At 31.8% G+C, this 18,087-nt stretch overlaps 1 protein-coding gene across 7 annotated transcripts; it reads right to left on the bottom strand.

Annotated features, from left to right (window-relative positions):
• Positions 1 to 2,018: 2,018 nt before the first annotated feature.
• On the bottom strand, positions 2,019 to 11,344 carry LOC140987640 (uncharacterized). Of its 7 annotated transcripts, none has more exons than XM_073456232.1 (13): positions 11,138 to 11,344; positions 10,546 to 10,675; positions 10,287 to 10,398; positions 9,169 to 9,255; positions 8,456 to 8,502; positions 7,446 to 7,503; positions 7,240 to 7,353; positions 6,861 to 6,980; positions 6,479 to 6,587; positions 5,440 to 5,510; positions 4,190 to 4,374; positions 3,544 to 3,727; positions 2,019 to 2,413 (listed from the first exon to the last, which is right to left on the bottom strand). In XM_073456232.1, exons 3-13 carry the CDS (start codon positions 10,366 to 10,368, stop codon positions 2,388 to 2,390), a joined length of 1,083 nt encoding a protein of 360 aa, XP_073312333.1. In that variant the 5' UTR covers positions 10,369 to 10,398; positions 10,546 to 10,675; positions 11,138 to 11,344; the 3' UTR covers positions 2,019 to 2,387. The 7 variants fall into 7 exon arrangements, with proteins under 7 accessions (XP_073312333.1, XP_073312335.1, XP_073312331.1 ...); XM_073456234.1 differs by lacking the exon at positions 2,019 to 2,413 and adding an exon at positions 8,799 to 8,981 and having other exon boundaries at positions 3,304 to 3,727; XM_073456230.1 differs by lacking the exon at positions 2,019 to 2,413 and having other exon boundaries at positions 3,304 to 3,727; positions 10,539 to 10,675.
• Between the last annotated feature and the right edge of the window lie 6,743 nt (positions 11,345 to 18,087).

The following is an 18,087-nucleotide window of genomic DNA, read 5'->3' as shown; positions in this document are numbered from 1 at the left end:
TAAGACAACCACATGCAACCTTATCCCGAAATTAGACTTGTTCTGGTGTTCATTCTGTTTATGACATAACATCTAGCTAGATTTAGTGCTTTATTTTTAAACCTGATAACAAAAAATGAGTAACGTAAATAATCATTATGTTTTTTTTAACAAACAAGTTAGGTGATCTATTGCATAACATAGTATCTAGCAAAAATAATAACATCTTATGTTTCAACTTTCAAGTAATAATTTTCACCAACTCCACTTTTTTTTTTTCAAAATAAAAGAAAACAAAATCATGATGTATTTTAACCAACTATTGTTAATTTTTTTAGATTGTGTTTGGATTGATGTATTTAATTTGAAAAATATTTGAATAATATATTTCAAATGATATATATGGATGTGTTTATAATTAATCATAATTATGATTAAAAAATTTAAACTTGAATTTGATGTTTGTTTCAATTATGTACATTCAAATGTCATCGAAATTAAAATGATAAATTTAAAATGATGGATTTGAAATCTCAAGTCCAATATATTCGGTATTATTATTATTTATTATGGATTAGCTATTATATTCAAAAGTAGATATCTCATGAAACGATTTCACGGATCTTTATTCATGAGATAAATTAATTATGTCCATATTTACAATGAAAAATATCAAAATATTATTTAATATTATTTTTTTTTATAGATGACTAAAATAAAAAATTATTTGAATCCCTATTATATGAATTTTTGTGTTATATTACTATATCGTAGGGGTGGGTGGCGTTAATATTCTCCATTAATTTATAAATCATTGTTGCCTCGCTGTTGAAGTTTGAAAATCCTAGGCCTATGGACCCGTGTATGTAAAGCCATATCCTCACTTTTATGTGCCCGTGGACTGCGATTAATACCCAATACAGGTATATACATATGTGTACCCCGCGCGCGATAATTTTTTTTCCCTAGCATAAACAAGGAGAAAAAAATATAAGGTGAAGAAATTAAATTAAACAAAACAACCATTTTCAAATAATCAGATTTTATAATCACAAAAGAAAATAGTATGATAAGCAAGTCCCGACTTGTGCAATATAATCGACGATTCTTTCTTATCTTGTTTCTACCTTTAGTTATATTCTACATGTTAGGTAGCAGTCGTTACTCATATAATACAAAGGGGTAGCCCCCCTAGCTTCAATTTCTGCTTTCCCACTCCATACAACTTAAATAATATATAGACAAAAGTAGACTAAAATACACAGGCCTAAGGGCACAATGGGCTTTTAAAACGTAAAACAAATCTAAAAGCTGTATGAATTATTATTATCTACGACCTAACGAAAAGCCATCAGTCACTTGTTGAACGTCAAATTGGGTGGGGGCCTAAGAAAGGAAGTCACAAATTACTCTAAGTTAAAGAAATATCCATAGGAAATACTCTACTTCTATAGAAAAAGGATCAGTATATAAGTCCTAAAACACGAGATGAAACAATTGAAAAAATTTTAAGTGCACGATGAACAAGATGGCGGAGACGAAAAAGTCTCAACCCTTTCAGTTCAGGATTTATATACGGTCGCTACGTCCACTGTTTGTACATGCCAATCCAAACAAGTTGAATTTTGTTTGGATAAAAGCAAGCGCAGCTCACACCAAACCTACAACTCCCACATGACGAGATAATGTATAGCCCCAGTAGGTGGACACAGGTTAGGTTGGTCATATGTTTAGCCACCAAATCAAGTATACCTTTCTCTACTATCTATCACCTCTACGTGTAATTGTGTCCGAGAAATAATCTAAACTAATGATGTCCAGTTAGTTGACAAGGTGAATTATAAAATCCGCATTTTTTACAAATTTAATTTTCCTTATCCACTACCAGGTATCACACAGTATAATGTGTGCCACCGCTGATTCCGGTTAAAACTAAATGATCCTAATTCCCAGATGCATAATTTGAGGGAAAAAGTAGAAAGTTCCTTTCGTGAAAATGATTCGTTGTATGAAAAATGTGCGGGATGCTAAGATGCAAATAGGGTAAACTTCTTGACCCACAATTATTAACATCCAGCTAACACCCAGCCATTCCGTTTATATATTTTTTTTCCTCTAAATTTCAGTTGGACTGATTTCCTTTTTACATTAACAGTAAACTATTTAATGTGCAGTAAAAAAACGTCATAAATATGGGACACTGCACAAATTTAAAACTAACTTAACGCTGGGTGTTGTCCCAGTCAAAGATCTGATGTACAAAGAAGTTACCGTCGTAAGCCATTTCTTTTTCTTTTCAAAGCTGGGTGATCGACTAACTCATTTATTAGAGCAAAAATGAGTATATCAATTTTACCAAGTAAAAATCTCCTCCACAACTCCTGTACAACTTCGAAGAGTTCTACACATTACTGAACGGTACCTAGAGGGTTTCCTGCAAATCCAATGAATTAAATGTGCAAACATAAGTTCAACAGACGAGTCACCCAAATTGGAACTTTCAATGATACATGACGGAGAGAAGATTTCAGCAGTGATGATGTGAAGTGCATACTACAAAGTTACGTGCTATTATATTTCTAGTTCAAGAAACTATTGAAAGAAAATTTCGCCAGAGAGACGCTGATCACGTGAAAAATGTAACAAAAGATAGTTCCACACTAGTATTGCATCCTTAATGATGTATGCCGCGCAAATAATGCTCAAACTTTTAATGGGAAATCATCTCTAAACCCAAAAATATAAGAACCAGAGAATAAAAAAGAGATTGAGTTAATAACAAGAGACACAAAAGGCTGTGACAAGGAGACATTAACGGGGCCTGGAATGACTTGATTGACTTCATTATTTGTCTCTATAAATCAGCCCACGGTACAAAAAAAACTTAAACACCTGCGTGCCCTAGAATCAGAACTATATACCATGACAATTGTCTAAGGTCTAGACTGGTACAGAAGAGCATAATAAGGTAAAAAAAATGGAATGACTTTTGGAATGGAACGAGCATGGAAATGAATATCATAAACATAAGGGATGTAATACTTATTCCTCACTTAATTTCAATCTTATGATTAGTAATTCAAAATAAATTGAGATTGAATAATTTTTTTTACCGACCAAATCACCAATTTTGGTGAAAAAATGTAAATAATAATTGCATATGAAGTTTATGATAATTATTATTAAATTGTTGTTGTCACAACTATTATTATTAGTAGCAGTAGTAGTATTTCTACTAATTTTACTTATTTTTACCTTTATTCTTGTTAGTATCATCAATTATATTGTTAAAAATAAAAATAATTGAGGACAAATTTGTCAAGCATAAAAATTGAAGGAATGAGTGTAGCTAAACCCGAGAGTAAGAGTAAATCGTGGGAATAGCCCATTTCAATGAAAATAGAGCATTCCCATGTGTAAAACATACCAATCATGTGCTTTAAAACAAGCCAATAATGCTATTTCATTCTCAACCTACTCCTGCATACCAATCTAGACACGGGGGGGTTTGCACAACTAACCTTCTTAGAGCAAGAGCACAACACCTAAAACTAACAGACTTACCAGATTTGCCTGTAAAAGAATATGATTTTGGCATGTAATGAGGTCCTAGGGTATTATTCACAGGAAGTTGAGATGATACGTTCATCGCTGGAACAAATCCTTCTGATTTGCCCAAGTGCATTTCTGGACTTTTCAGAGCGATTTGATCAGGTTCTTGTGCCAGATGCAACATATGGTTCTCTCTCTGCTCCAACAAGAAACAAGTCTAGTTATTGTGACATGGTGTTAAGGATTAATATGTACATATGCAAGTGATGAACCACACGCTTGTGATCTGAGGCACTAAAACTGTGGCACGTGATGCTGCGAAAAATTTTACCCCCAAAATATTCTTATTAGTCTATATAAAGATAAAGTCAAAGAAATTGAAATGATAATTGATATGAACGGATGAGAAAAATGTAAATCACAGGCATTGCTTATGATGCCCAACAATTTTCTGTTATTACAGGTTCCTATGAGGTCCTTCTTATTCATCTTAAAGTGGCCATCTTTGGCAAGTCATATAAGATTCTTATACCAACCACCAGGGTTTACTTTTGGCTTCAATAGGCAAAAATTACAGCAATGAACATCACATAAGACTCATGTTCTCAAGTAAAATTAGGATAATGTAACCAGATACAAATCAGTGGCAGACTATAACCTGCTGGTTCACAGCTGGTTCATGGCAACTGTTGCTGACTGCATTAACCGGCAATATTTCAGGACTCAGATACTCACTGCTACACTCCTTGTTTGATTCTTCATAGTACATGAGACGCATGGCTCTTCGGAGATAGAGGCTTCTCTGGGAATAGTATACTTTGGTAGCTAGGGGAGCAGGAACATCTGAGAATGTCACATACAGTCAATATCATCAGGGTAATATCTAACAAGTAACAACTATAGACAGTCTGATTAGTGAAGCGATTTGGACTGCCAAGCAATTAATGATAACCATATCCAAAATCCGATAGACCTTTTTCACTCCAGTCACTAAAAAACAGTCATAACTTGCTCCCTGGGGCACAATTTTAAGCATGTTTGCTCTCCTCCTACGGAGTAGGGACTGATTTAGATCTCATGACCTAAGCACGAGTTATAGAAAAAGCTAAAGTTAAGAAAATTAGTCATGAATCAACAACAATGTTTCATGGAACCACATGAGCTGACAGTCTAAAATATATTTTGTTGAGGAGCTCTGTGAGAAAAGAGAGGTTACTTTTTCAATCTTTACCTAGCTTTGATGTGGACCATAAGAGGAGGATGTTACCAGCTCCATCTAGTATATCCATAGCGTAAAAGGACTTTGAACTCATATTGATGTGGAAAATCTGAGAGAATAATTTTTTTTGTCTTATTTTCCGTTATTCTTTTTAGTATTACCAATGGCATTTTCAGTGAGTCTCGATGTGGTCTATTCCCAGTGGAAAACAGAAAGCACGCCATCAAGCTAGTAGATTTGACCAATATCATTTTTGCATTTATGACAAAAATAACAATGTTATGTTTCAAAGGAGTCATTGCTGAAGTGACTGCACATCTGAATCAAGGCCACAAGGGAAACTGTCACCATGGTTGCCTAAAAACCTCTGTATCTGAGCTATCCACCGTTATCTTTTCTCCATCCGTTCGAAGGTCAAAAAATAACGGGTGCTTAGTTATTTTTCGAATTTAATAAAATCTGGTGGACTTATCCATACGATCTGACTGATATAGATTCGATGTAACTTTAGCAGAAAACTTATTCCCAGAGTCTACCCCAAATATGCATGCTGATTGCTGCACACTATAGGAAATATTCATAAATGACCAAACACTGAGCAAAAAGATAGACAATTAATAAGGTACAACCACCCTGCAAAGCTAAAACTTTCAAGCAAATATAACATCAACAAAGAGGAGGCGACTTACATGGAACTACCCCTGCAGTTGTCGAATAAAATTTCTTAGTGCTGGGATTTGATGGAGCCTTAGCTGTTTCCCTACAGGAGAAGAATAGGTTACATCCCTAGTTCTTCAAGGCAGTGGAATTACTGACTCGATAGATGGTTTTTTACTCTAAGAAATCCAACTTCGGAACAAATCAATGTTGAGTCAAAAATCATCAAGAGGTGTGGACCTGTTGTGTTACTGATCAATCACTAAGACATAGATAGGCCACATTTACGATTAGGATATTACAAAGACAATCATAACAAAAAAACTATGTAGTAGAGAGTCTATCTTTTTTGAAAATTTAGTGAGCTTCAGACAGAGTCACCACTGGGTCTGATTTTTCTTAACAGGCCCGCTTCCACTGAGTTTTCATCCAGCCAAACAGCACGGAGTTCAAGTAACTTCACACCCCAAGCTCTAGCAGAAATTTGTAAAAGTTCATAAATCAGAACTGTGAAAATGTGTTTAAGCAGTGTTCTTGATTCATCTTTCAGTAAAAGCCATTACCTTCACAGCTTAATTTTATGTTTTCTCATGCACCAAATAAAAAGCTAATGTTTGACAGCCCCGTAAGGATTCATAAATTTCAGCAACTAAAATATATGGAATTTATGTTTTTTTAATGACCTTGGGACAACTGATTGCTTCCAACACTAACGACTAATATCAAATACTATTACTTAATTTCGCATATCTTTTTGTTACCTAAATTAACACATTTACTACTGTTTAACACCATACGAAAAGCACATGACTACATCACTCATCAGTGTTTGATTGAGATATTGACGCAAACCAACAATATTTCAAAATTATCCTGAAGAGGAAAGATTGTGGATCTGGTAATGCTAGAAAAGTAAATGTTCAGGAAAAAAAAGGTACAGCACATCCCATAATCAAGTCCAGAAATAATTGGACGTGTAAGCTGTAGGGGTGCAATGATAAACGAGCAAAAGAAGAAAAACGTGTCAAAACAAAAGAATTGTGAGGAGATGAGATATTGGTCTTAAAATACCCTTTCAAAGGCTTTGAAGAATGTAAAGCGACATTTTCTGGGCAATTCATATTGTAAGGGCCAACACTTGAACCATTTATACAATGGGACCCACTTACTTGCATGTTTCCTGCAATATAACTTTACAAGTGAAAAAACAGAAATACAGATGGAAGAATCATAGAACTGGAAATTAAGACAATCATTAATCCATCCGCACAAATTTCACATTTGGCACGATATCATTGTAACGACAATCAGTTCAAGAGAAATTACACTAGAAATTTAAACTGATATAGAATCTAAGAACAAGTTCATATCTTTTGCTGCAAATATGTCCAAATGAGTGTGTAACCAATTGCATAAGATAGATACAGAAAAATGAGACATGGTAGAACTATACCATTAGCTTCAGCAAGCTGAGTGACTTGAACCTGCTCATCTAAATATGATACAGTCCCAGCAATACTCTCGGAGTTTACAGAAACGAATTTTTTTCGTTCTCTCTGTGATGTGGCTTGGTCTATAAGAATTTAAGAAATTGAATTTTATCTTGAAAACGATGATGGGTTACTAGAAGTCAAACTAATTCATACCAGTACAACTTCAAAGAAATTTATGCTGCAGCTGTGTGTGAAAATGGTAATTTCAAGTTTTTTTCCAAGTTGAAAATAAGATGCAAATCATCTCACCAACTGCCCGTTATGACAGGATATCATAGAATATGTAGGACAACCTAAGAAAGGATATATAACAAAACAGTAAAGAGGAAATAAGGATACGGTTATGAGCAATCACCATCTTTTTTCTCTCCTTTCGTGGAGGCTTCTTGTTTACTGCCAAACTCTCGAATTCTGGAACTATTTGTGCTCTAGAAATCAAAGACTTACAAAGCTCTGGAAAAAATTGAAAAGTATATGTTTAGAAATTCAATAAAAGAATTAGGAGAAGAAGCATTTGAGTAGAAACCACATATATTAAAGACAACCTGCATGTATAGTGTATTGACTGGCCTTGATTGGCTTCTTACAAGCATTGCAGCATACCTCAAAACACGTCAAACACTTGATTACTACTCACTAATCTCTAATTAGAGAAGAATAATGCTATCTGTAGTTAGACATACAACTTAAATAAAATTAATTATTGAAAACATATTCATAAAATGCGCGGAATCGGCCAAAATTAATACACCTCATTTGATTTCATTATGTTGTTCACAAGTATATGATGCTATAATAGTTTCTCAAACTTGATAGGCCTCAACATTTTCATTATGATATATTTCCCTTACAGTTGAGTTTCAAAGAAAATCGTCTTCTAACCCAATTTTCAACACCATGCTGTTTAACTAATTAAACATGAATGAGGAAATTATGCATTCCACATATTGTTTAATTAAGATTGTGCTTGGACGTAGAGATTTGAAACTATGGATTTAAAATCCATTTGATTGCATGAATTTATATTGGATGGATTTTAAATTTACCCACCTTTAACTTATGTAAGTGCAATAGTGATTATGATTCAGCCTCCAAATCAAATCATTTCATCCAAGCACAACCTGAAAGTTCTTAACAATCCTATTTGACCATTTTGACCAACACATCGAACCTACCACATGGCATCAAAAACGTTTCATACAAACCTGCACAATAGATCATGTATATGTTTGGTTTCTTCACAATTTTTCAGGTTTGCAACCTGTTGCACTCTTAGCTCTCTGCGTTTTACTTTTCTACATTATATTTTGAGAATCATACACGGCGATTAACTTCGTAACGTGATCATTTTGTTCAATCTTGTTGAAGAGAATTACACACCAAAATAATGGCTACAGTTACAAATTATGCAAGTCCAACTTGAAGACATGCCTTTGGTTTTTACCCTTCAACTGAAATCAGTATGGCATAAAAAGCAGTAATGATATCTTCATAACACCTCAGAGCACTAAAACTTTAGATTAAAGGGTTAGATGAACAAGTTTCCAAATCTTACCAAATCTAAAGGATCTGTCGTCGGTCTCAAACCAAAAATGATCATATCTACAGGAACGTGTCAGCAGAAATAAGTCGGGAAATCAGAAGCCGAAAATTTAATAAAAGCGAAGGGAAAAACTGAGACAACATTCAGCATGGACTGTAAAATTTAGAAAATTCTCCAGCACAACTAAGCATTGAAGGGACTAAGATTTTTAGGACCAAAAATTTTAATCTCAATCAAATAAATATCTTGCAGTATTGCAAATCAAATAGAAGTGCTGACACCATTATTTGACAACTAAAGAAGACTGTCAAGAAAAAATATAATTGCACCGTAAATAATGGTGCATACTGCATACCACTAAATAAAACAGCATTTTCTGCCGATCACATTGACCTTGATTTCCATAGTCACGTAAAAATTCAACTTCACAAAGTCAACCATCAGAGAAGAGCAAAGCGATTGTGGTCCAGACAACAAGTATGGATTCCCATTAAGATACAGTCTAGTCCCTTTTTAATTACTTCAAGGCCACTAGTCACTGTTAACAAATAAAGGAAGCGGATAAATATGAATGAACTGAAATGTTATGAGAAACTATGGCCAGCGACTATCGCTACCTAGAAATACTGATCTCCACGAATTAGACATAAGATCCAAGAGCCATTGTTAGATCGATAACTCTTAGGTTTACAATGATATATTAGAGTTTAACTATGAGCTCGAACCTTCTTCATCAAGTAAGTTTGCTTCATCTGCCTCACATAGTTCTCTCTGTATGTATTGTGCAGCTAATTTCCGCTTGCCTGCTTCCTCTGCCAATTGAGCAAGAGAGAGAGAGAAAGCAAACTTCAAACTATAATAAAGGAACATGAGATGCGGACATAAAGTTTGGACAATCCTGGAATTTATTCCCAAATATATATATGAAGATAGTGAGTGATACATTGGAGATGCAGGAGCGAGAGTGATTATTAGTTTTCTATTTTAATTTTAAGATTATTCTATTGTTGGTATTTTATTAGCATTTTCTATATTTTAATTGTTTTTCCATATTTTAATTGCATTACAACTCTATATATAGGTCTATGACCCCTAAAAAAACATGAATCCATTCCACAATAAAATATTTATTTTCAAGAGTAATATTGGTTTTTCTCTCAATTGAGATTTTTAGTTGTTCCGCTTGAAATTACCCATTCCACTGCACCAAAATTAAACTTGTGCTGCATCATAGAGATTAGAGTGAGAGGGAGGGAAGGGTTGAGTTCAGGCATGAAGACATGGCACAATGGCTTTGAAATTAGATTTTTCAGTAAAATGCCACAGAGGTGCATAACTTGAAAGTTAAATTTCAAATTTACATAACATAAAAAGGATTCTTATCTATCTTGAAAGTCTTCACATAAAGAACACCAAAAAACTAAGTTTATACAAATACTTCTATCTGTGATTAGTTTCAGTATGAAACTTTCATCACTCAATCTTAAGTGGTTTACTTAAATCTCCAAATAAACTTTGTGAATTGATTTTGTCATCATTCCTAAACATCAAGAATAATAACCAAAACTTGTAAACTTTCCAGACTAGCATATCGTTCCAACTAAAATTTGGTTGAACACAAGCTACTAAATATAAAATATTCCCAATGGAGACCTGTTAGGCAGCTTCTATCAAATATTATATACCAAAATTTTCAGTAAAATTATACATTATCAAGCACATTTTTTAATAAAAAATCAACAAATAAATCTATTGTATTATACTCAATACTTCAGCCCCTAAATAACTGTAAGCAGCTCTCACAAACAAGTAGATTTAAAGATGAAATCGATCGTTTCCTTACCTTTTACATTTTGCGAGACACTTCCAGCAGCATGAAGCCTCACCAAGGCTGCCATTCTCCCACCCCCGAGAGGGCATACCATCAAATTTTAAGCAATAAATAACCCTACAAACTGCTAGGAACAGTATCCAATGTCAGTCAAAAAGAAACAAAGAAAAACCAACACATCACATTTCAACACTGTATGTTCACTTATTTGAATCAATGAAGATTCCCCATCAAATGTTACAAGTTACATTTATAGAAGCAAACCTTATACCTTGCGCGCTAGTTAGTGTGGAACATCAATAGATTCTTGGACACCACACTAACAATAGAACACCTAGAAAATGGACAATATCTTTTCCGGAAGATAAACATTCAAACGAGCAGTCTATTCGGTCTGTGACCTGAATTTAATCACCAAAAATTCGGAACAGGATTACAGATCTCAAGCTTCGCATTCAATATCAGAATGTGTGCATCAACCTTGCTCTACAGAGAAGTAACACACGGTGCACAAAATACATATATTCCACAGGTATTCTAACAAGAAATGTCTCATACAAGAATGACTTCGATTTCAACGAATTGTTATTTAACGGTGTTTTTCGAAATATAATAATAATAATGACACCCAACTCGACAACTTCAGAGCCTCTGCAACTCAATGCATTAGCTGTTACACATAGTTCATGATAAGATACTTCTAGCATTATCACAAGAATTTTAAAAATCAAGCCAAATGAAGGAAGCCATAGCAATACAATTATATTCCCGAACTTAAAACATAAAATCAAAAAAGTAAAATACATAAAATTGAAATTCGAATGGATTATTAGGTCCAAAAAAAAATTCAAGAGCTGCCTCACCTGGAATCAAACTACTTGAACTCCAATAAAATTCAAAAAATAAGGGGAAAAAACGTTGGAAATACGTCAAATTACTCTAAAACTCGAGCTGAACTCATCGTGAACAATAAAATTGACGAATGAAGTAAAATCTGCAATGCGGATCACTCGGAACCTATAAATTATTGGAAAATGAAAAATAAAAAGAAAAATAATTTATTATAAAATCTCATCATTTGTTTGTTATANTTTTCATTTATTGGCGTATGTTTTTTTAATAATTAACAACAAATCTAATTGATAAAAAATATTATATTTATTTTCATTGCGGATTGTGAAAAACAAAAAATTAATTCAATAATTTCTGAAATTATAGATTTTATTTATTTTAAATTTTTCACTCTTAAATTAGTATTTATTTTATATTTTTAGGGGATTTAATTGTAACAAAAATACAAACATGCTTGGGTGTATGTAATAATATAATATTAGAAGTTTTTGGATTTATTTTTCACAAATCTCAATGGAAGTATATGTAATATTTTAAATATAAATTTTTTTTTAACATTATCATTAACCTCTGAGAAGGTAAATGTAATTAATTATTTTTTTTTTAATAATAGTAATATTGACAAAAGTAAGAAAATCAATTTTTTTAAATTTTGTCATCTCACGAGCAACAATGTCTTAAATCTTTATATTATGTGGTGTTATTTAAGTGTGATGTATTCTCAATCTTAATTTTGTATTTGAGTCTTAATTTTACTGTTTTTATAAAATTTAGAGACAAATAAAAGATTTATTCTACTATAAATAATTAAAACTCACGTTTGAAGAAGTTCTAAACACTATTTTGAAGTTTCATTGCGTAGAAGTTTTCCTTTTATCACATTATATGATTTTTCAGATTATTTTTTTTATTCCGGTCAATAACAATTCCAAGATTTGGATTGAATTTGAATTATAAAGAAAATCTTTTTTATATAAAAAATAATAATAGTTTGAATTTTCTTGAAGGGAAAAAAAAAAGAACATCTTTTTATTAAAAAAATAATAATAATAATAGTTTGGATTTTCTTGAAGAAAAAAACAAGTTTTAACTGTGAAATTATTATTTAAAAAGAAATTTAATTTTATAAATGATAAGATCGCTATTTTTTTGAATTTCAATTCACAATCTAAAACATTTTTAAACATATTATTGAAATTAATAAATTATTTTAAAAATTATTTATAGACGTGAATTCAAATTATTCAGCTGAATTATTTGGGCCTGAAGTCATCTGCGGGACGTGATTTGGGTAGAGCCGATAAACTAGGCATTTGAAAAGCCCAGATGTTATTTGGGCCCATTTTAGAATGTACCCCTTAATTAATTTAACTAACAAAACATCTCAAAATAATCCGACATAACGAGGAACCTATAGTATTGGTTTATTATAACACAATTATTCAATATTAACATGATAAATAGAAAAAAAACACATAATAATGATGGATTTGAAATTATGATTTCTCTAATCAATTAAATTGTAAGGGCCGAGATTTTGATTACCGTAATCTGAGACTAATCTTAACTGATTTATTGATTAATCTCGGTAATTATAGACGGAAAGGATTAGACCAGGAAAGACAAGAAAAGACGTAAAATATGTGCGAGGATGAGCCCTCGCGCATATGCGCGACTCAGCCAGGCGCATATGCGCGAGGTAGGCAGAACATTGCGCGCATATGCGCGGAGTGAAGGCGCGCATATGCGCGAGGTGTCCAGTTAGCCAAAGAAAAAGTCCAGAGGAGCAGATGGAGGCGCGCATATGCGCGCGTGTGTGTGTGTGCACGAGACAATAGGTCTCGCGCATATGCGCGAGCCGTCGAGTACACAAGCGCCGAGACTCGAAGGTCTCGCGCATATGCGCCAGGGGTGGTCGCGCATATGCGCGAGACGTGCATTTCGTAGATGAAGCCACGTTTCCTTGTCATGCAATGTGATATATATATAAATGCATTTCTCAGAAATCAGAGTTAAGGAATCGAGAAAAGTTTCAGAGAATATCGTGAAAATCCTTACGCCTTTTTTTTTTAGAAATTTGAAGGTTACGGAAGATCCGTCTATCCGATTTTGAATCCGACTTCAGTACTGTGTTCCTATCAACGCAGGCTACAACTTGATGTAAGTTTTGCTACGTTGTGATATGTTTTGAAATTATGATATTGTCAGAATTGAACAGAATTCATGTATGATATTCTTGACATAGTAAACATCGTAGAATCGAAACCGGACTGAAGAATAGATACCGTATGGCATTATTATGATTTTCGGAAGGAATTGACTGAGATTTGATATCAGATTTGTATCATTACTGATTATGAATTGAGATTTGATTATTGTTATGTGTTCTGGATTTACTGATCAGTATGTAATGGAAGTCAGATCGAAGAACAGACTGTGTATGCAATTGATATGATTTTCAGAAATGTTATGATAGAGATTGTACTGAATTGAGAGTATGATCTATTATTGTTGAGACTATGAATTATACCGATATTGATTATGAGTTCTGGTAGTATATCTGTGATGTTAAGATTGACGGGATTACTGAGATTGTATTTTTATGCCGTCGCAATATCAGTAAATTGATATTGATCAGATTCAGTATTTATTGAGATTGTACCGTATATCGTTGACATTGATCAGATTATATTGTGATTTGAGTATTGATCAGAATATGTCTTAAATTGAGTTGTACATTGATATTGTGCATATTGATATTGTCATTGCCAGATTTGGGTATGGACAGATTGGAATACGAGACTTCGTCTTCGTCAGACCGAGAAGACAAAGGTATAAATTAATGTTGAGTTGGGATTGCACAACTCGAGTGAGGTTTGACTTGAGTTTCCGTAAATCACATACCTTATTTTATTGCATTGATATGTGCAATTACTGAATTGATATGCTTGTTCTATTGATTTTAGACGAGTATTNCACCACCCCGATCGGGAGTGTAGGTGGGTGTATGTTCTTATTCAGATCGGGATCCCTAGATTAGGACTGAGTCGAGTCTGAGTCTGAGAATCACGGAGAGTGATTCATTGATTGATATTGATTTATGTTCCTGATTTTGGTACATGTTTAGAATATGACTTTTTATTGATATTGATCCATGTTTCGGATTGTGATACATGCGACGAATACTTTATTCATGTTTTGATTAGTATGCATGTTATGAATATCTTTTATATGCTTTTACATTGATTATATGATTGCATGTATACATGGTTTATACTGAGAATATAATTCTCACCGGAGTTATCCGGCTGTTTTCTTGTTTGTATGTGTGCTTGACAACAGGTGGGACAGGATCAGGATCAGGAAGAGGATGAGAGGGTATAGTTAGCGTGGAGATCCGGGCTCAGAAGCAGAGTAGGATTCAGCCCTTGATGTAGAGATGCTGAACTTAGTTGAGATAGATATCTGTAGTACATATGTTGTACTTTTATACCGATACGTATATTAACTAGATTACATTACGTTTCCGCATTCATAATTTAAAAAGAAAATTTTTAGTCCCACTTTTTTTAATTGTTATTTAACGTTAATAATGATTAAGACATGGATTAGCGTCCGGGTCCCCACATAAATTTAAGTAAATTTCACATCCACTAAATACCAAGTTAAATAGTTTTAATTGTAATCGTGGCACATTTAAAATACAATATAAAGTAGGTCATTTAAAATTCATTTCCCAAAATCCAAATCAAATATCTTACTCAAAATCAAATACATACATTTTGATTATAGTTTTATTGTTCACAATAAAAAAAAGAGATAAATTCTTAAATCCATATCTTACTTATTTATACATCAGTCACACAAAGTATAACTGAATTCAAATATCTCCATTATTAGGTGAACTTGAAATTCGTCTTAATTAACATGAAATACTGTAGAAACATGCAAGAAGTGAATTTGAAGTTTATGGTCTTGCTTATCTAAAACTATAAAAATATATTTATTTAAATAATATTTCGAAATTTTATCACAAATTTGACCGAATTAACCTAATGATCCTGCCATTTTTATATCAAAAAATATTCAAATAAAATTTGAAAATGATAATAATAATTTGAAGGTGTACGGCTACTCCAATGGGTCTTCCCTTTGTGAAAGCCGAAGGGGGCCATCGTTGATTTTTTTTAAAAAAATGGCCTATTTTCCCCGCACGTACCGTAACATGCCATTATATAATCAATGGACATCATAAATCCAATTGGAACCTTAATAAGTAATTAGACCATAAATCCAGTTGATTAATACATTTTGTCTGCCTTGAGTAAGCATGGAAATCATGCCTTGCTCGCCACAATCTGGGTTGAGTGCTTCTGCTTTATTCACTAAATGCAAAAAGACACGTGCTGACAAGCCACTTATTATGTTGAGTTGTGTTAACAAAATGTGAATGAATTAACAAAATGTGACACCAAAAGATATGTTTAGTAATTAGATGAAATGCAATAAAATAGACATTCTCAATCCCATTTATTTTTTTTTGTTTGACATTGTATTTGAAATGTGAATACTCGTTTTAATGAGTGTATATTTCCATGATGGAAACATGCATTCCCACCATGTTGGTTGGATTTAACTATTTCCCTTTCCAAATTTTTATATTATTATTGTTATTATTATATCTCAATTTTTTGAAAACCTTTTATAATAAAATTTATAATTTATTTATAATATCAATAAATAAAATTATTAAAAAATGTAATTTTAATTATAAATAAATATAAAAATAGTAACGAATTAATATCAATAATAACAAAAATATTATTTAAAAACCGTAATAAATATAATGATAATATTTAATAATAATAATAATGGTAAATAAATTTATTATTTTAACAACAATAAAAAAATATTAAAGTTAATTAATAGATATATGAATAAAATTTAATAATAATAATAATGGTAAATAAATTTATTATTTTAACAACAATAAAAAAATATTAAAGTTAATTAATAAATATATGAATAAAATTTAATAATAAAAATAATAAATAAATAAATAAATAGTATTTATACAGTAATTTTATAATAATAATAAATAGAACAATAACAATAAATATTTAATAAGAAAGATAATAAAATTATAATAATGATATTACAAAAATAGATTATTAATAATAATTATTTGTTTTGCCGGTCATACTAATATTAATATATTAAAATTAGTTGCTCTGAGTTCTAATGCCTTAGAAAAAATAATAAAAATAATAAATTTTTGATAATATCAATAATTTAGATTAGTGTACTAATGAAATTTAAAATATAGTCTTTTTCTGTATTCAATATTAACCTAAAATCAATTTCTTATTTTAATTTGATTTGACATTTATTGTGTTTTTTTTTTTTACTTTTAGATAAAGTTTATTTTATTTTTGTGTTTTCAATATTTGTTTTTTGCTATTTTAGAGTTACGCGTATTTGTAGTTCGATAATGACAATTTTATATATAAAAAAAAGGTGATACAACTTTAAAAAACGTCGCACTTCATATAGTATAGATTACAAATGATAATTATAATAATTGTGTGCCGATAGATGTTTTTAAGTTGGTAGTGTTGAGGAAAAATCTATAAATCATAGAATCTATCATGCTAAATCATTTAGTATTTGACTGAAAACTCAAGCGGAAGCTTAACTGAAGCCATGATTATGAATTCTTTAGAACATGCCTTGATCTTCCAAATCTACACGCTCTTTCTTTGAGAGAAACCTTTAGTTTTCTCGTCTAAGCTATTTTCTTAATGAGAAAGAGAATATGGAACATGATAGTGCGTGATATGGGGACCATGACCTATATATATATAAATAATATTTATCATTATCTTATGATATTTCTGTTTTAGCCCATCATAAAAACATAAATTACATTTATGTCTCTACACATTAAAGGCCCACAACTTATTAGATACATTAAAGTATAATAACCCGAAATCTTACGTGATCACTTTATTTTGGGCTTAACTTAATAGACAACTCAACACATAATTATTCACATATAAGCTCATATAAATAAAATTGATCCAGTATGTAGAGTAATTGGATATATGACCAAAAATCATGAGTTCGATTCTAGTAAATATGTCGAACGACTTAACCATATATGATTTGTTTAATACGATTTATCTATCTAACTAACATAATTTATAAATGATCAAACAACCACACACTTCAAATTCTCGTTTTGTTGCACATCTTTTTATGAAATTTAATAAAGGATTTGAAAAATTGTTACGAACATTCTTGTTACTCCAAAAGTTAATTCTCCAATTTAATAAAGCATTCATTAGCATGGTGTTGTCTTTCTTCCTAACATATGGCACCCAAAAAAGCAAAACAAGATTTACTTTCAATAATTACCCCAAAAGTCCAAACCCTCATTTCCATTTATTTTTTTCGTGCCACTCACAAAAATATATTCTGAGCTACCTTTTTAATATCATACATACCACAATAAATGATCAAACTATTTAATTCATTTACAACCTAATTTATCGATGTACTATAATGGGGAAGTTGGTGAAAAATCCCCGATCAAAATATTTCTTTGTGTTCACTCCCTACCCACAAAATTGTGGTACTATGTCATACAAAATGTGGTACACTTCATGTGAAAATGCGATACACTTTATGTGGAAATATGGTACTAAAAAAGTACCCAGGGACTGAAAACAAAAAAAATCGACGGTTGGGGACTGAAGGCCAATTTCCCGTACTATAATTAAGTCTTTTTCTCATAGACCTAGATCCTTTAAGATTATTCTCAACTTTTCTTAAATTTTCATTTACAATTAAAAAAAGAGTAGGTCTCTTGTGAGACGATTTCACGAATCTTTATCTGTGAGACGGGTCAATCCTACCGATATTCACAATAAAAAGTAATACTCTTAGCATAAAAAATAAT

Source organism: Primulina huaijiensis, chromosome 11 (assembly GCF_012295235.1).
Source record: "Primulina huaijiensis isolate GDHJ02 chromosome 11, ASM1229523v2, whole genome shotgun sequence".
In the NCBI taxonomy this organism is placed as follows: domain Eukaryota; kingdom Viridiplantae; phylum Streptophyta; class Magnoliopsida; order Lamiales; family Gesneriaceae; genus Primulina; species Primulina huaijiensis.
The sequence above is the reverse complement of the archived record's forward strand: the minus strand, read 5'-3'. Positions and strand labels throughout refer to the sequence as shown.

What these genes read in the sequence shown, in the direction of transcription:
- LOC140987640 (XM_073456230.1), bottom strand. Translation starts at nt 10,368, where the DNA reads ATGGTATGCCCTCTCGGGGGTGGGAGAATGGCAGCCTTGGTGAGGCTT. An exon ending in AAACTTACTTGATGAAGAAG is followed by an intron (nt 8,503 to 9,168) that starts GTTCGAGCTCAT and finishes ACGTTCCTGTAG; the next exon opens with ATATGATCATTTTTGGTTTG. An exon ending in CGACAGATCCTTTAGATTTG is followed by an intron (nt 7,504 to 8,455) that starts GTAAGATTTGGA and finishes ACGTGTTTTGAG; the next exon opens with GTATGCTGCAATGCTTGTAA.